The sequence below is a fragment of the Acinonyx jubatus genome, chromosome C1, assembly GCF_027475565.1.
Source record: "Acinonyx jubatus isolate Ajub_Pintada_27869175 chromosome C1, VMU_Ajub_asm_v1.0, whole genome shotgun sequence".
NCBI classification, from domain to species: Eukaryota; Metazoa; Chordata; class Mammalia; order Carnivora; family Felidae; genus Acinonyx; species Acinonyx jubatus.
The window spans coordinates 197,393,068-197,412,217 of NC_069381.1; the positions used below are offsets into that span (position 1 = coordinate 197,393,068).

Genomic DNA, 19,150 nt, shown 5'->3' on the forward strand with positions numbered 1-19,150 from the left:
TCAGGAATAAATAAGTAAACTTTAAAAAATTATCTCCTCTTAAAAATGCTAATTCCCCAGGAAATGGAATGTTGTTAATTTACTTATTTACAGTTAGTAAGAGTAAGCTTGTCAGGTGCTCTTTCATGAGGAAAGCTTTTGATGAGAAATTCTGAGTTAGAGTCTAGTAACTAGATAGTGAGATCCTTAAATATAGTTGTATCTGGTTGATATTTGAGATGTCCACCTAGTACGAACCTTCCATATAGCAAGTTCTCGCTACAGGTTTTTTCTATGACTAATCTTCAAGTTACCTTCAAATTCCCAGTAAAGCTGGGAATATACACAACTAAAAGTGGTAATATCTTGGGTGGGAGGAAGAACCAAGGAGGGGTAATCATGTCCGATATTTGGGCTGGGCTTAACCTAGGGTTTCAGTGAAGAAGTCTAGGATGGAATAGAAACTCCAAATTCAGGAGATTCTGGAAATTGGAATAGGAGACCACGGGAACAAATTTTATGATCCAAGTTACTAAAAATCCTGATGAGGGCATCAACCTTCCAATAGGTTGGGGCATGGAGTCCTTTGAGCTGGCATTAGCTGACTTTGGGGGGCACGTGACACGGATGGCATCTGGGCTACACCCAGCTGGCATAGAGCTCATTCATTTTCCTTCAATGCCACTCAAATCAGGATAAACCTTTTAATTTTTTTTTAATGTTTATTTATTTTTGAGAGACAGAGAGTGAGCAGGGGAGAAGCAGAGAGAAAGGGAGACATGGACTCCAAAGCAGGCTCCAGGCTCTGATCTGTCAGCACAGGGCCCAATGCAGGGCTCGAACTCACGAACCGTGAGATCATGACCTGAGCCAAATTCAGACGCTCACCCGACTGAGCCACCCAGGCACCCCAACCTTTTAAATTTGTTGAAGTTTATTTATTTTTGAAAGAGAGAGAAAGACAGAGACAGAGTGTGAGCAGGGGAGGGGTAGACACCGAATCTAAAGCAGGCTCCAAGGTCTGAGCTGTCAGCACAGAGCCTGATGCGGCGCTCGAACTCACGAACCGCGAGATCATGACCTGAGCTGAAGTCGGATGCTTAACCGACTGAGACACCCAGGCGCCCCCAGATAAACCCTTAAAATGCATTTCCTGAGAGGCAGTATAATGTGGTGATTAGCAGCCCAAAGCACGGCACCAGACTGCTGAGGTATAAATTCCAGTGTGGCTGTGTATGGCTACATGACCTTGGGCAATGCACTGAACTTCTCTGTGCCTCAGTTTTCTCACCTGAAAAATGGGTGTAATAGCAGTTCTCAATGTGTAGGGTGGTTTTGAGGAATTAAATTAGTTAATATACATAAAAAGTTGAAGATGAGTCTTGACATATGGAAAGTACTACATGTTTAGCTCCTTTTCCTATTTCCCCAAAGTGATTGGGGGAAAAGGACAGTATTATCATAAGCAGAACCCAAGTATCTGCTCCCTTATTTAACAGATCCAGAAGCAGATGATTCCCTCTGCATCAGAGAGGACCCCCCACCCCGAGGAGCATGAACACCCTGGGGGTGCCATGCTGCTAACTGTCCCAGGTCCCATGCCTTTCCTTGCCAGCAGGGCCTCATGTGGACACAGCACCAGACTTGGACCAGCACATTGATGGTGCCGTATTTTCAGGACTTTCCGCTCTCAAATGAAGACATCATGAGCACAGGGTAGACGTGCTTTTCTTTCCTTCCAGAAACTCCCTGACCATGGCTCCTCCTCTTCCCTGATTATCTACTGATACTTTGGGAAAAAATTGAGTGTGACAGGGAGGTGTTTTGGTACTTAATTACAGGTCACCTATTTCAAGAGAAGGGCCTGTCCCAGTGACCAGTGGCCAGGGGCAGGGAGAGTACTGAGGGCTGCAGTTCTCATTGGGTTGGGGCTTGGACAGGAAGAAAGCCTTCACCCCGGAGTCTCTTATTCCCATGGTGGGCTGGGTGAGGAGTAGATGATAGGAGATACTGAGGAAGAAGAGGCCACATGAAGAAGGACCTGTGGTTCACTGTGGTACCACCAGTGCTTAGCTAACCAGCTGGCCACCAATCCAGTGCAGCCCACACTCTGAACCCACATTACTTAAAGTCATCTTGGAGTGTCATCCAATTTCCACAGCTCCCCAAGCACCTCCCAGTTCCCACGTGCCATTATGCCAATAAGGGTAGATGGAGATGGGGCGAGGGGAGGTTTTAGGACCATTGCATCACTGCTATAATAGCATCAGACCCTTAGAGGTAAAAATCACCCTTGATTGCTTCTTACTAGGGAATAGGGTAATTGAGAAAAGGTGACCAGGAATAATGCAAAATGTGTTTCTCCCCTGCCTCCTAGGCTTCTCACATCCACAATATAATGAATTCTGCTTATAAAGCACATCATTACTCTTAGGAATTGGTTATTGTTGTAGGCAAGCCATGCCCCTACCCTCTGCTAGGAGTCCTTGGATCTAGTGGGCAAAACATCAAAATAGCAGCAAATTATCTCCTAGAGGCTAAAAAATTCTGTGATTTTCTGTGCTCTAAGATAGTGACAGATTTGATTTTTGACAGACAGGGACAAGGCCTCATAATTGTGGGGTCCTTCTAAATTTTGTGACTATGATTAGAGCCCCCAATCTGTCACTTTGCACCACTCATTTGAAACCAGAACCAAAAGCCTAGTCCCCAGATAGGATAATTTTTTACTTTTTTTTTTTTTCTTTCCTAGAAAGAGAGTACTCTGTGATCTTTTTTTGGCTCTTTGTCCATAAAATTGTGGTTGAATTATGTCCACTGTCCTTTCAGAATTTCCCAGCATCCAGATATGGCCAACTTTCTATTACGCAGGCTTCCATGCAGCCAGGATATTATCTGGACAACATCAAATATCGATTGTTACTTACACTCAGGTTTATCAGGTTTTGTTTGGTTGGTTGGCTTTTGATAGGGAACAGAAATAGTTTATATTTATTTATGCCCAGTTTCCCCAACCTCCAAATTTTTTTTATATACCTCCACCATGATCACCTCCCTGCACTGGGCTGAACCAGATTTCCCTTAAATTGGTGGCAGCTGTCCTGCAGGAGTAGCATAAAGTGGATTGCCTGGGACTGGATTCTGTCTAATCACGGCCTAGTTACTTAACCTCATTTCCTCAGTGTCCACATCTGTAAAATGAAGAGAATAATGGCATCTACTTTGTCAGTTGCTGGAGTACTAAGTATGTTGATACATACACAGCAGTTAATTTGGTGCCTGTCACATACTGAGAACATTAGGCATTAGCTAGTATCTTGTCCCATGCATGGGGCCATACTTGCAGATGACATGCAAGTGAATTCTCTGAAATCTAGACATTTGTCTGGTGGTATGAAGGATGGTTTGCACATTGGAAAGGGGACAATGGTCACTGGTTATCAGGGTGCACTTCTTCTCACTCCCCAAGGATGCATATGAAAAATAAAAGCCCAATTCGTTCATTTTTGTACCCATAAGTACAGGCACAGGGAATTCCAAGGCACAGGGAATTTACCACCCCATTGGGAAGAGAAGTCAGAAGTTGAGATTTCTTTTCTGCTCTGTGACTGACCTTGCCATGTAAGCTGACGGAGTAGGAGGCTGGTCTCCTGCATGCCGAAGACACTCCCATACTCTTTCAAGAGTGTTTTACTCATTCGGAATATTTATTAAACACCTACTGTGTGCCAGGTACTACTGTAGGTCCTGGATGTGAGGCAGTAAACAAGACAGACAAGGTCTTTGCTCTTTTGAAGCTTGTAGCGTCAAGACCCAACAAACTCCAGAATGCTATTAGAACTCCAGTAATCACCTCTTATTCAGTACAGCAGATTCTGAATGACCCCGAATGACCATAAGATTCTGAAGTGTCCTGTCAATCACCCAAAAAGGATGATATGACAGCCACTATAGTTTTGATGATATGCCTATTTTGTTGCATTCTAGTATTTTTGGGAAATAATCTAACACATCTACATTTTCCATAAATACTGAATTAAACTGAATGGCCCATTCCTAGAACCCATAGAAAAATAGACACCTTTACTTGTACCATTTTGTCAGTTTTCACTTGTTTTCTTTTAAATTTTGTAAATGGTTTTTTTTTTTTATTTTTGAGAGAGAGTGAGACAGAGTGTGAGTGGGGGAGGGGCAGAGAGAGAGGAAGACACAGAATTGGAAGCAGGCTCCAGGCTCCGAGCTGTCAGCCCAGAGCCCGACATGGGGCTCGAACTCACAAACTGTGAGATCATGACCTGAGCCAAAGTCAGACACTTAACTGACTGAGCCACCCAGGCGCCCTGGTTTCACTTGTTTTGTATGTTTTCCTTGTATGTGGGCTTTGGCCTCTCACCAATTATTATTTCCTTTCTGAGCTGCTGGACTGTAAGCTCCACCAGGGGAGGAACCTTCCTAAGCCTGTGCATTTCCCACTGAGGAAGGACATTGCCTGGCCTGTTGCTGACCAGAAGGGCCTGGGAAAATTGAAGGGAGGAAGGGTCTTATCTGCTGCCTGGTGATATATGCAAGCCCTCTCTCAGAGCCCTGCCCCGGGAGCTTTTTTTCTGATGTTCAACAGAAAACTTTCATGGGAATGAGGTCCTAACACATTCCTTGTCCTGTGTTTCTCTCAGCTTCTCTGAAATGACCCGATGGGGTAAAATTTCTCCACATTTCTTCCAGCACTAATGATCTCTGCTTCTAGGAGTCCTGGGCAGAAATTTAAAGAGAGTTTGTGAGTTGTTCCTCTTTTTAATCTTGAAGGAATCCATCTTGTAGGAAGCCAGAAAGAAGACACTAGGGATGGAACAGACAAAAGAGAGAGAGAGAGAGAGAGAGAGAGAGAGAGAAGGGAAGGCAAGATTATGCCACAGAGGGAGAGCTGGGCAGAAGAAGGGAAAACTCACATATAGAAAAGGACACTAATGATAGGGAAAGAAATTTTATTTTCAAGCTTTTAAGAGAATAATACAAACAACAGAGAGTTTTAAAAAACCCTAAAAACTAGTTTAAAAAAGTACTTGACAGTGTCCCTTTAATACCCATGGATGGCGCGGCCATTGTGCATTGACAATGAGAAACTGTGCAGGTGACCACCCCAGTGGCCTTGCTGGCAAGGCCCCAGGAACCAGCAGTCTGGACGGGAGGGACAGTGCTCCCTGACAGGGTCCCCGGGCCCTGCCTCGCTGCATGGGAGGGACCGGGGAGTATGTAGCACTGAGGGATTACACCCTCGGGTGAGGGTCCCAAGTTGCAAGGAATACTTAGATTGGTCTCCACTCCACTCCTTGGGACACACCCAGCCAATTTCTTCCCATCTGCTACAACAGCTATCCTGGGGGGCCCCTGGGTGGGAGGTGCTCTGCCCTAGGGGGCCCTGGGTCTCTGCATGCGCCAAAGCAGGAGAAGGCATGACATTGAGCATGTCCTGGCCATGGGCAGGGTTGGGTAGTTGGGAAAGTCGCTCCTGGATTGACAGCTTTGAAGGCTGAAGCCACAGCAGCAGGACTGTGTTTGAGATACCCACAGGAAATCTGTACTTTTCTCTAGTTGTGTGTGTGTGTGTTTCTTGTAAACATCTTTGAGCCAAACCACCAGAAAATAAAGTAACAAGGGCACAAAAAGACACCCATCTCCAAACCTAAACCCTCTTTGAGCCCATCTGAAACTGGGAGTTCCCAGTTTGGAAGGAAGCCGAAATCTCCCTCCCTCTGGGGGCTCACACCAATATCTCCCTCCCTGCACCTTGCCCCAGAGCCCCTAAAGCCATCTGAGTCAGGAATCCTGCCCACCCAGACGAGCCCAGGAGCCACAAATGCCATCTGTCATCCTTGCCAGCCCACACCCATCCCTCTCCCTCCCCACCACTGCCCCAAAAACAGCCCAGGGAGAAACAAACAAACTCAAGGGGAAAACAAGGCAGGCTACAGTGCTTTTCCTTTGCACACTCTTTGCCCCTTTGCATTTTTTCTCCCACCACTTGTGCACACAGGGACGCCACCGCCGCCACCTCACCGTCGCCCTTCCCAAGCCTCCTTTTCTCCCAGGTGCCCTCACCCGAGGGCAGTAATCCCAGGTGGATGGGCACATCTGGGATTTTTGTCCTTGTGTTTTGTTACGTTCAAGCTGTATTGCGCTTCCTTGTTGAGTTTGTACTGGTTCTTCTTGCTCTTGTTGGAGGATGGGGGTTGACCGATTAGAATCACGAAAAGCGCCCTGGACACCCGACTCACTCACTCCAGCTCTGACCCTGCCTCCAGGGCCCTCACGAGGCCCACCGCCTTCTGCCTGCCCTCTGCTCCGGCCCCTGGGATGCCACTTTGCCTCCCCACACCTGCTCCCCAGACTGTGGCCTGCCAGGCCTTGGCCCCTTCCTGGCCCAGCCTCCCCGTCTCTGTGCATGGTCACGGCCTCCTTTCCAGGTCTCTCCCCTCACACTGTCGTGACCCTCATGACAAGCTCCCGGCTCCCGCCCTGGGGGCCCCGCTGTTCATGAGGTCGTAAGTGACTCAAGATGTGCAGGATGGTGTAAGCACAGTGGTGATCGGACAGAGGGCCTGAGGGGTGGCTGGCCGCCCTGGCAGGGCCTTCCTCAGGGCCGGGGGCACCCACAGCCTCCTCTTCGGAGGAGGGGACATCGGCCTGGGTGGATGAGGAGGTCCGGGGGTTTGTCCTGCCTCCTGACTTTTGATCTTCCAGGTCTTTCGTCCTGTCATAGTTCAGCACTTTCCACTGCTGGTTGACAGCCTGCCACCGTTTAAAGATGCGGTACACAGAGGGTCCCTCGTGCACGATGAGACCTGGAGGGGCAGGGAGGGAGAGAGAAAAGGACAAGAGAGAGACAGGACGTCACTGCTGGAAAAATGGTCTCCCTATGCTTACACACAGATGTACACATTGGGGCAAGCTGGATTTGTATCGGTTTGATTTGTTCTTTTCAAACCTCCCTTTCAGATCTGAGCCCCTGTATGCCTAGGCTTCACGAGTCTTCAGAAATAGAAGGTGGAAGGCTACCACACGAGTTCAGGAAATGGTCCAGTGCCTACATGCAACGCGTTTGCCCACCTCTCCTCCACCCCTCCCACTTCTTGGCTTGACAAAACCCCAAATCATCATCTGTTGAGGCATAATATAAATATATTTTCCTCCCTCTACCATGTAGCCATGGCACCAGGCATTGAGCAGATGTTGAATGAACCGTGTGCTTTCAAAGGCACCATGAAAGATACCAAGGGTCATTCCATACCTGCTAGATGATGTCTGGAATTACATTGGTTAACTCTTCGCTATTTAACAAATAGTCGAATTCTCTTGAAACACACCCCTGGGAAGGAGAGCTTTGATACAGTTCTACTGGCCAGAAGCAGTGTAGAGTCAGAAAGAAGCCATACCAGACAACCGGAAGATAAATATTATGTGCCTACAATGTGCCAAGCACTAGGTGTAGTGCAGTGAGCAGGACAGGCAGAGTCCTGCCCTCCAAGAGCTTATATTCTAGCAGAGAGACAATAGCAGGCACACAACCAAACTGATAAGACTATTTCAGGTGATGGCAAATGCTATGAGGAAGATGAAATAGGGTTAAATAGCCACTGGCTGCAGATACTGAGGGTCCTGCTTTATGGAAAGGATGGTGAATAAGGAGGTGGTGTTTACATTGAGACATAAATGATGAGAAGCGGGGGACCATGCAAAGATCTGGAGAGAGAGCATGTTGGTGGCAGGAAGTGCTAGTGCAAAGGCCAGGAGGTGGGTATGGAATGCACATGCATCAGAAAGAAGGTCAACGTGGCCGGGGTGCAGTGATGAGCGGGAAGTACAAGGAGATAAGGGGGCACAGAGGGGCACAATATGATGAGGCCTTATAAGCCATGGCAAGGGATTTCTGTTTTGTCCTGAGTATAATGGGAAGCCATTGAAGGGTTTTAAGGGAGGGGTGAGGGGTGATGTGATCTAGTTTACCCTGCAGAAAGTTCATTCTGGCTCCTGTGAAACAATAAACTGATAAGGGAGAACAGTAGGAGCAGGCGACCAAGCAGGAAGTGATGTAGTGATTCAAGCAGGAACGGATGGTGGTCTCTACCAGGGTTATAGCAGTGGGTTGCATGAAAAATTGTGTGGTCAGGACGTATGTAGAGGCAGAGCTCACAGGCTTGCTGACAGATAAGTTGTGAGTCACGTGAAAAATCTGGACAGCCCAGGAGCTTTTGGCCAACAATACCCTAGTGGTGTGCCATTTACTGAGATGTGGATAGCATGAGGGCGGGGGGCGGGGGGGGGGGGAGGATTTATGTGGTGGTGGCCATGACTATATTAGTTTCCTACTGTTGTTGTAACAAATGACCACACACTCAGTGGCTTAAAACACACAAGTGTTCTCTTATAGTTCTGGAGACAGAAGTCTATAGTGAAGGTATCAGAGGGCTGGTTCTTTCTGGTGGCTTTGAGAGGAGAATCCATCTTCTTGCCTTTAAGCTTCTAGAAGACACCTGCATTCTCTGTCTCTTTCCTACATCACTCCACCTCTTTGTTCCAATGTCACATCTCCTACCCTCTGTCATTGTCTCTTTCTGCATCTCTCTTATAAGAACCTTGTGATTACAAGTCCACCCAGATGACCCAGAATACCCTCCCCATTTCAAGAGTCTTAAATTAGTCATGTCTGCAAGTCCCTTTGCCATAAAAGGTAACATTAACAGGCTCCAGGGATTAGGACCTGGATCTTTGGGGAGTCATTATTCAGCCTACCACAGTGATTAATAGTTATATTTTGATTATGGTAAATTTAAGATGTCTGTTAGAAATGTCACTGGAAGGGCCAGGTATACAGTTGAACATATGAGTCTGAAGGTTAGAGAGAGGTCTGGCCTGGAGGTAGAAGTCATCAGTGTAGAGGTAGAATCTGAAGTCTCAGGAATAGCCCAGGAAGGCAGACAGATTAGAAAAGAGGGACAATGACAGATTCCTGGGCCTTTTGATATATAGAATTTTGGCGGAGGTAGAGCCAGCAAAGGAGGTCCTGAATGAGCAATAAATGGCATAGAAGCAATACCAGCAAGTGTAAAGACCCAGAAATCTAGAGAAGGACACATTTCAATAAAAAGAGAGTGATAACTCTTAAATTCTGTTGAGAAAACAGCTCATGTGGAATGAGGGGTGACCACTGCCTTGGTGGGCACAGGTGGAAGGAGGTTGGTAGAAAATCAAGTAGTTCTCATCCAAGTGTCTTTTTCTTCTATGATTCATCAGTTAAGATGGAAGGGATACAGGAGGAAGTGTTGAAGATTATTGGAGAGAAGAAAAAGGGGGAAATGATTATCTTGGAAAAGTGGGAGACTGAATTTACAAAGGAGATATGGCAGAATTGTCTGACAGTGCTCAGCAACCATTTGAGGTTTGTGGCCACAAATTTGAAGTGAGTTGTATAGTTTTTCTCCATAACTTCAACTGCTGGCTAGGTGCACCTATGGAGTAAGAAAGTTGGGTTTCATTAGTGTAGACTTTTTCTGTGAAAGAAAGACAAGTAAGAGAAGACATAAGATTTACGGATGTTGGCAAGGGAGGGATTATTAAACTGACCCATGGAGTCTGAGCTGGAGAGGAGGAAAGGGATACACAAAAGTGATAAAGAATAATGAAAAAAGGAAAAATGGAAAGTAATAGGGTCAATGCCAAGAGTTCTCTTTGAAGTTATAGAACTGCTAGAGTCAGTGAGCTACAAGGATAGGGGTGTGGAGTGATGGGCAGAGTGGGATGTTTAAATCCAGATTTTGGAGGTGGTATTGTTCTTGGTGATGATGAGGTCTAGGGAATGTCCACTTGAGCAGAGGCTGAGGTGGGCTAGAGGAAAAGGCTTGTGGAGTAAAGAGATAACCAAAGAGTTGGACAGGTTATCTGTATCAGCCATCCTCAGTGCTATTAGGCCAAATGTCCCCTTTTTATAATAGGTATAGTTTAATATTCCCTTTCCTATCCTGAAGTGAAATTCATAAGGTAATATAAGCTACTATGGTTTCTTTTTTAAAAATAAATTAATATAATGCACTGACAAATAATGTAAAAAAGAACAAAGGAGATGTCATTTAGACCAGACAATATAAGTTTCAGCATAAATTCTAGGGCACAACTACATTAGAAAACAAACAAAAACCTCAAACATTTCTGAAATGCCCCCCCTAGGAGATGGTACCACCTCCGCTGAGAGGCACTGATCATAGAGATGCTGAAGACAAGAATAGTGGGAGGGAGTGCATGAACCAGCTGCACCCAGGAATGGGAGGAGTGAGTAGGCAGCCAACAGCCAACAGCATCAACAAGGGGAAAGGGACAATCAAATATGATGATATGCACTTCAAAGGGGCTGGGGCTTCTGAAGGATAAAGGAAGAGAGGTGGTTTGGAAGGGGTGATGGAGAACAAGAAGGATGCGGACCTCACCTCCACTCCCCGTATAATACAGCATATGGGAAAAAAAGCAGCTACCACTTGAGAAAGCAAGAAACAGTGTCCTCAGAAGAAGCTGTTTCCATGAAAGGAACACTCAGAGAAGTTGCTGGTGACAGGCCATGACATCCAGAGGAAGGGCTGGGAAGATGAAGCCAGCTAAGGGATGGGCAGAATAGGAAAGTGATGATTGTCCATATTGTGAGAGTGGTGCAGGAAGCTGGGCCCTGTGATGGGGAGTGAGATGACTCGGGATTCACCCTGCAGCAACAGTCAGTGTAGGGATGGCTGCTGGCCTGGCCTCTGGAGGGAAGAGCTGACTCACAGGAGCAAACAGTGATGAGTCACTCCAGCATCCTCAATGTCAAGCAAAGAGACCAGATGGAAACCTCTCAGTGCTCCTCCAACCTTGAACACACTGTGATTCTAGGAGACAAGATAGCCACCCACCACCACTCCTTCTGGTATGACAATAGTTCCTGAGATTGCACTCTGGCCACATGTTTTCAAAAGTTTGTTGGAGAGACCATCTCCCTGTGACCCAGTTGTTCCTAATCTTTTGGGTCACATGCCCCTTTGAGGATCTGATGAAGGCTAAGGACCATCTCCCTGGAACACAAACCAGACATAAGAATTTAGGATTCATATATCTTCTGAAGACCATCTATGGATCCCTATTTGTGGCCTGATTCTAGACAAGGAGACCTCCTCTCTGCCCCTTGTCTCATCACTCTCTCCCAGTGTACCGACCCTCATCACTTCCTTCAACCTTGTGAATATGAGTCCTGTGGCACTGCTTCATTCATATGTTGATTAGTTCCACAAGCTCTTTTCCCTGTGCGGTAAGCCCCTCGAGGACTGAGTCCAGGAATGGTTGAGGCCTGGGCAGTCAACACAGTAACAGGAGTTTAATGAAGCCTTGGTGATGATGGAGGAGATAGGGGCCTCAGGGAGAGAGAAGCAGAATCTTTTGAAGCCCCAAACTAACTCTTTCCAATAAGAGCCATACACTTGATTCTTAATTAGCTTCTTGATCACACAATTTTACCCTGATTGAAGAGGGTGGCTTAAATTTTTGGTCTGAATGCTGCCTTCTAATTATCTAACTGTCTAGTGATCAGGAAGTAATTAAACCACTTTAATGGATAGGAGGCTGAAGGGGAGAAAGTGCACCTGTTTTTGTAGATAATGCTTGTTTGGCAAAAGTGGGAAAAGCACAAACTACCTTATTTGCATCCACTCCCCTTAGTTCTTCCTCTGCTTCCCGCTCTACAAATTACTTATTGATTCCTTGGCTTGTGGAATAAAAAAAAAAAAAAAAAAAAAAAAAGGACGAAGATGGGTGGGGCTCATCTAATTGGGACAGGTGAAAATAGGCAAGTTGAAGAGTTGGGAGAGAAGGAAGATGAGTTGGAAATGGCAGTGGATAGAGAGAGAGGATGAAATTAGAATAGGAGGGAAAGAAGTTATTGGTGAAGGGAGGCAGAGAAATAGAAGAGGATGGAACATTATAATGCATGGCAATACCAGCAACTCAGTAAGTTTTGATTCACTGGGTGCTTCTCTCAAATTGTTTTCTTTTTTTTTTTTTTTTAAGTTTATTTATTTATTTAGAGAGAGAGCTTAGGTGGGGCAGAGAGAGAGGGAGAGTGAGAATCCCAAGCAGGCTCCGAGTTGTCAGTGCAGGGTCCGACGTGGGGCTTGATCTCACAAACTGTGAGATCATGACCTGAGCCAAAATCAAGAGTCAGATGCTTAACCAATTGAGCCACTTAGGCGCCCCTCTGGGGTTGTTTTCTATTTAATTTAATAGTTACCTTGTAACCACCCACAAGGTGCCCCACCCTGGGCTGTATTGTTGGGACATCCAGTCCTAGAAGAATTGCCACCTTCATCTCCCTAATGTCTCTCCACCTTTGGGGGCAACTCTTCCTCATAGAGCTGGAGGATCCTTAAGTGTCAGAACCCTTTGCTTGTCATATCTCTCCCCTGAGCCTCCAGCTGAAGCGGCCCTTTGGTTAGCCCATGAGGAGCGAAGGAAGGTGGCCATTGTGAGTGGGTGGTCCTGTCTGCTTGGCTCCCTCTGCCCCTAAGTCGCTGATGACACAGCTTTGTCAGGGAGTACTCAATCCTTGGTTGGGATTGGCCTTCCAATCATGGCCTGCTGAATTTTGGCCATTGGCTCTTGCTGTATCCCAAGCAGTGAGATACAATTTAATTCTATTTAGGTGATATTTCCTGAGTACCTACTATGTGCTTCTTTGAACACCTGTGATAGGACAAAAAAACTTGTTCTTATTATATACGGAGGTAACAGGCCAAGGTTAACTGAGAAGCCTGCAGAGAAGCCTCTGGCCCCTCAGCAATGCCAAAATCCCTTCTTCCCACCCCCTATTTCCTGTTACTATCCTGATCTAAGTGGAAAAAAAGTTGCAGACAATTCTACAACAGTGCTTCTCAAACTTTAGCATGCATCAAAATCAGCCAGGGACCTTGTTAGAACCCAGATTTCTGGGCTCTGGCCCAAGAGTCTGAATCAGTAGGTCTTGGTTGAGGCCTACGAATTTGCATTTCTAAGATGCTCTTGAGTGACACTGATCCTGCCTGTGTGTAGAGCACACTTGAGTAACACTGCCTAGAACATGATCCTTGTCGTGGCTTACTGCCTCATGGAAGGCTCGAGATTTTGATCAAATAAAGAGCTGTGGGTAATTTTTAAAAAATCTCTGGTTCCCGATGCAGTAGACATGAAGATGTGAGGCAACTAAAGAAATGGATGCTTCTTCTTCTGGACCCAAAGAACTTTGGGTCCCATGTTTTAGAGGCAACTTGCCAGTGAACGTGCATCGGACATGCAGAGTATCTACCACTTTCTAGCCTTGTGGATTTAGGTAAGTCACTTCCTCTTCTGAGCCTCAGTATTTCTGTCAGTAAACTGGGACTGATACCACCTTTCTTATAGGGTTGTTATGAGATTAGATGAGGTAATGAGTCGTATGTGCTGATGCCTGGCACTGTGCCTGGCCACATGATATTGAGTATTGGGGGGTGGGGTGGGGATGGAGATGACAAAAGAGGAAAAGCTCACTCATATCTTTTCCTCCTTCGCCAACCCTGTTCCCACGCACAAGCACCTGTTCTTCGTCTCCTAATTGTCCTTCCCAATCCTCAGTCTGAGTCATTGTTTACAGATGAACAAGATGATGGAGCCAAAAGGAGCTCTGGAGGCCAGCTGATTCTGCAGATGTGGTGACAAGCCTCCACTCCTGCCTCCTCTCCCCCTGCCAGGAGCCTTCAGCAGTGCCAGTGGGGGAATGCTCCCCGCCTGCAGGGCTGTCCACTGTCACACAGCTGTGGGGCAGGACTTACACAGAAGGCCACCACTGCCAAACTCCTCTTCTGGACATTACCCCTCAAGAGCCCAGCCCTGTCAGAATCTGCACTAAAGAACCTGTCGGGCAAGTGTGGGAAAGATCAGTCTAACCAGCTAGGGTTTTGTTTTGTTTTGTTTTGGTTTTTTTGCAGGGGAGTGGGGTGGTTAGGAAGTGGCGTTGTGAGGTGACATTGGCAGCGCCTCTATCTCCCCAGTATTCATGGTGACAGCTTTGTGCTTCTCAGGAGTGTAACCAGAATGTTCTTCTGGGAGTCTCCCTATGGATGATGAGATGTGGATCCAGGGGCCTCATTTGGGTAGGCTCCCCTTGACTCAAATGCTTTGGGTCCTGGTTTGGCCTACTCTTTCAGCAATAAAGACCCAAAGGACAGAAGATACTGAAAGCCTTCGATGAGGGTGAAGCAAAATCACCTTCCCCTTCCATTTCCATCCCGTTGATGCCTTGTCAGTGTCCAGGGAGAGGCTGTCCCCTTGGCAGTGACTTCTATTACAATTCCCTTCCTAGCAGGGTCCTTGCTGGACTGGTTGACCTTGGTCACGCCATACAGAATGTGTCTAAACCCATCAGGGCCAGAACCTTGCTGGTCCCTCTGCCCGCCCAGGGCATTGCAGAGACCTGTGAGAAGACCTCAGCTAGAAAATCATGAAGAGCACTGATGCTCCTTGAAAGGAATGTGCTTAACTCGGTAAGACTGGACAGGGAAGAGAGATGTCCTCGGAGCCCCAAATATCCCTGCATTGGTATATGTGAGGGGTCCATGCCTGCAACTGTGTGTGTGAAGCTGATTCCCAAGATACTGTAGCTTTTGCCTATGAGACTTCTCTACAAAGCTCAGGGCTCTCACTATCTGGACTGAAACTGCCAGAATTGCATTGCTCAGTCACTCTAGGTGATGGTGATGAAGGTCACAGTGACGATGCTGATGATGGCAATGGTGACAATAGCAAGTACTTATGGAATGCTTGCTATGTTCTGTCACTCCAGCAGGGCTTTGCAAAAAATACAAATAAATAAATAAATAAATAAATAAATAGGCTTTGCAAATCTAGTGTACCTCTCACAGAAAGCCCATAACGTAGGTGGTATTATCTGCACTTGACAGAAGAGGAAACTGAGCTTGGAGAGGCTTAGCATCCTGCCCACAGACACACAGCTTGTCCATGTTGGGGGAACGTACACTCAGGTTCATCTGAAACAGAACAGTGCGGTGTGCCTGGGCTGCTGCTGCCTCCATGCTGCAAGTCATGTGCTCCCCCAGAGACAGCAGTTATGGAGATCTTTTTTTATAATAATCTGTAGGTATGAGTATACAATTTCTACTTGAATTTCTAATAAGCTGTCTTTTGTACTTTGTGTTTTGATGTATATGTGTTACATTGTTATAATAGAGTAGTTAAGGATATGGGCTTTGAAATCAGATGAAACCAGGTTCTACTTGTATGGCCTTGGGTGATTTACCTCTTAGTCTCAATTTTTCTTATCAGGAAAATGGGCATTTTAATAGTAACTACATCATAAGGCTATAGGGAATAAATAAGATAATGCACGTAAAGTACTTTTTAGTGTTTGGTACATAATGAAGAATAAATTTTGGTTCTTATTTTATAAGCATTATTACGAAGTAAGTTTCACACAGCTTCATCTCAAAGGAGTTATGTTAAAGTTACAAAAGTAGTTTATTTAAGCAAATATGCCCAAATTCTAAAAAGTGTTGTCTTTTAAAATCCTGGGATTTTAGGGGCGCTTGGGTGGCTCAGTCCGTTGAGTGTCTGACTTTGGCTCAGGTCATGATCTCACGGTTCATGAGTTCAAACCTCACATTGGGCTTGCTGCTCACAGCATGGAGCCTGCTCTGTATTCTCTCTCTCTCTCTCTCTCTCTCTCTCTCTCTCTCTCTCTCAAAAATAATAATTAAACATTAAAAAATGTTAAAATAAAATAAAATAAAATAAAATAAAATAAAATAGAATAAAATAAAATAGAATAAAATAGAATCCTGGGATTTTAATTTTTGTTTTACAACTTTTTTTAGTAGAGTCACACCGAATGTGGGGCTTGAACTCATACTCATGACCCTGAGATCAAGAGTCACAGGCTCTACCGACTGAGCCAGCCAGGTGCACCTAAAATCCTGGCATTTTAAAAGATTACCCTGGCAAACTGGGACACTCTCTCTTAGGCTATTCTAGTTCAGAGCATTTCTGGAAATTTCTCAATGACATAGCCTGTGACAAACATGACTAACTGTCCACCAAAAACCCACTCTTCTCTTTCTCAGAGAGCCGCCACTGAGAAGGAATTACATTTTTAGCACTTTGCATCCACGGGGAGCCAGGTGACCAGCATTTCATGTGAACATGAATCAGGCCAAGGTTAAAGAATGGGTATGAGGGGGAAAGTGTGTGTGTGTGTGTGTGTGTGTGCCTTATCTGTGTTCACTTTTATTTTCTATTAGCTGGAGATAAAAGACTCAAGAGCCTAGGGGACTGTGGCCACAAAATGGAAGAAGCCTATGTCCCTGAATCTGTGTGAAGGAGAATCTCCCACTGATCAGGAGCTTCCTACTGCATTAAATCACTGAAATTATATACACTTATTATATGTGTAATTTGCTGGGGTTACACTAACTAAGATACCTTCAGCGCCAGGGTGGGGGCCATAAGAGAAAAGCAGATTTTGGCTCAGTGGCATATTTCATGTCACCCCTAAAATCTATAATTGGCTCAAGCAGCTACCTGATTTACCAGATTGGGGCTTTTTCTAGCCATAGACCCACTGTCAATGGACAGACACGCCATTGCCTGCAGACATGGCTGCAGGCATTTAAGACAGTTCCCAAGAGGTGTTCCTAAAATATTTTGAGCGCTGTCAGCACACTGCAATAAATGAATTGCCTCCCCAGGGGTCTCCTTTGAGGGGGACAGTGCTCACTTAGCGTGTCTGCTTCTAAATTCGTCATCTTCATTTTCGGAGCATCTAACAGCTCAGCGGTGGAGAGAGGTAGCCTTGCATAGGATGCCCTGGGTGGGGGGAGGCAGAGAGTGGGTAGACTAGGAGCTAACAGTTAATCTGGAAAGTTGGAGAAGCCACATGCATTTAATGGAACACGGATTGAAACATCATCTTGCCCATTTATGTGGCTGGCACTTATCAGTCGTTTGGTCTGGCCAAACATTATTGGGAATCCCCCCCCACCAAAGCCACAGTTGTCAACCTCTGAGAATTATGACATCTTCTCACAATGGAAGGGACTTCAGAATCCTAGAATGTCAAATCTAGAAGGACTTGCAAGTTATCCGGCTCAACCCTCTCATTTTATAAATGAGTTAACCGAGCTATAAAAAAAAAAAACATGAAGTAACTTACCCAAGGTCATCAAGGTTGTTAGTGGCTAATCTAGTCTTCAGACCTAAATTTCCTATTTCCCAGTCTCTCTGGGGCACCAGGCTGCCTTCTCCATATTTTCAGTTTCCTAATCAGGGAATTAAAAGGTTTGACAGATGGGGTCATTTCTAGCCTGAGGGAAGGAAGTCAGGAAGGAATTTTTGTGCCATGTATGTGTTTTTAGTTAATGTGAATTAAAATTAAGTTTGAAAAATAATGTTTATCTTCTCCTGCTGCTCCCCACCTTTGCCCACTTCCTATAAATCAGAATTTGAGTTCCTTTATCTCAGAGGGCAGGCACCAGTTATCTCTAAATTATAGGAAAAGACCTCAAGGAACAGCACACAGAGGAAGCTTTAACAAAAGATTTCCTATAATTTTGTTGATTACCATAGTCCACTGTTTTAAAGGTTTGGAACAATCTCAGAAATGTTGTTTTCCTTCCTTTCCTTGACCACATCCTACTCACAAGTAAAAAAAAAAAACAAACAAACATGATAAGCGTGAGGTCCGCATTTTTGCAGATTTGACTTTTGGGTGGTCAATCTCTTGAGTCTGTAGAGTGAAAAACAAATGTTTTTGGTGCCAAAGACCTTAATTAATTTGCTCTTGTTAAATCCTAATAACTTGACCTACTGGAGCAGAGACTGGCCCATTTGTTTGCTGCGAGATTCTGTCAAGCTTCTCTGCTGGGGCAGACAGCGTCATTAGAGATGACGGAAGAGGAGGCAGGTGTCATGAAGACATTCAATGTAATCAGATCTTCTCATTGAGAGGACACGGGTGAGGAAACCAAAACCCTTCCAGAAGAGGCACTGCTCCAAATAACAGCAGACTCTCAATTATATGAGGACATGAGGTCTGGCTCTCTAGGCTGTGACGGGCTTCTGGTTTTAACAGTACCAGCAAACCTTTACAGAGTGAGGAATAAACCTTTATTCCTAGGGGAATCTACCTGACCAAGTTCTACCCAGCCAGGTCACTGATTTTTATGAACTCCTGCTCCTTTATGTATGCCATCTTTTCAACACTCTCAACAACCCTTGGAGGGTGGTATTACTATCCCATTTCTCAGATGAGAAAAGGAAAGCAGAGAGTGGTTATGCAAATCGCTTGAGGTCCCAAGGTTAGTAAGAAACTGAGCGATATGTTGCCTGACCATGGTGCAGCATGCTCCCACTGCTCCTTCCAGAAACTTGCCACTCTGGGTTTTACGACTCATTCCCTCCTGTTTTCCTCATTCTCTGTCTTCATCCATCTTTTAAGTGTTTAATACTCCCCAGGTCTCCATCCTTAGCCACCCACTCTTTGAAAGCTCCTCCTAAGTTATCTTGTCAAAACCCACAGCTTTACCCACCTTCTTGTTGACCCCCAAACCCATGCTCAAGTTTTATTATCCAACTACCTGTAGAAATCTTTCTTTACCTCTGCCCTTCTCTTTAGTCACCAATCCTCATCAGAACTGGTCCAGCGCCCTCAAATCCTTCCTCTATGAACAAGAGGCCATAAAAGGCCCTTTCCTTCTTTCTACCCCTGCAAGGAGACTCTTTCCTGGCATAGCCTTCTCTTTGCAGCCCAAAATGCACTCCATGTGTCTTGCTTCTCTTCTACTGCAAACTCTTCACCTAGGAATTACCTCTTACCGCCTAGGTTTTAGGCTCACAGTGGTCCTTTTGTTTGGTGCTTTTGCCAGAGATACACCTTTCGTTCACCTTGGCTTCACCCAATTGCCAGCCCCACTCTCATGCTCAGCTATGGCATCCAGTCTCCACTCAAACCAGAGCCCTGGGGTTTCTGCTTGCTTCAAAGTTCATACAGCCCTATCTCATCCACATCCTTAGTGCTTCCCAAAGTCATCCCATACACTTCTTCCCCACTGCACTTTTTCACATTTCTTTTCTTTTTGTTCAG

At 45.6% G+C, this 19,150-nt stretch overlaps 1 protein-coding gene across 1 annotated transcript in view; it reads right to left on the reverse strand.

The window, feature by feature from the left end:
- Positions 1-4,946: 4,946 nt before the first annotated feature.
- The window catches only part of MARCHF4 (membrane associated ring-CH-type finger 4), a 108,098-nt gene continuing 93,894 nt past the window's right edge, over positions 4,947-19,150 (reverse strand). Inside the window, exon 4 of the mRNA XM_015066607.3 lies at positions 4,947-6,818. Coding sequence (XP_014922093.2) covers positions 6,451-6,818 — 368 coding nt within the window. The 3' untranslated portion in view covers positions 4,947-6,450. The remainder of the gene's footprint in view (positions 6,819-19,150) is intronic.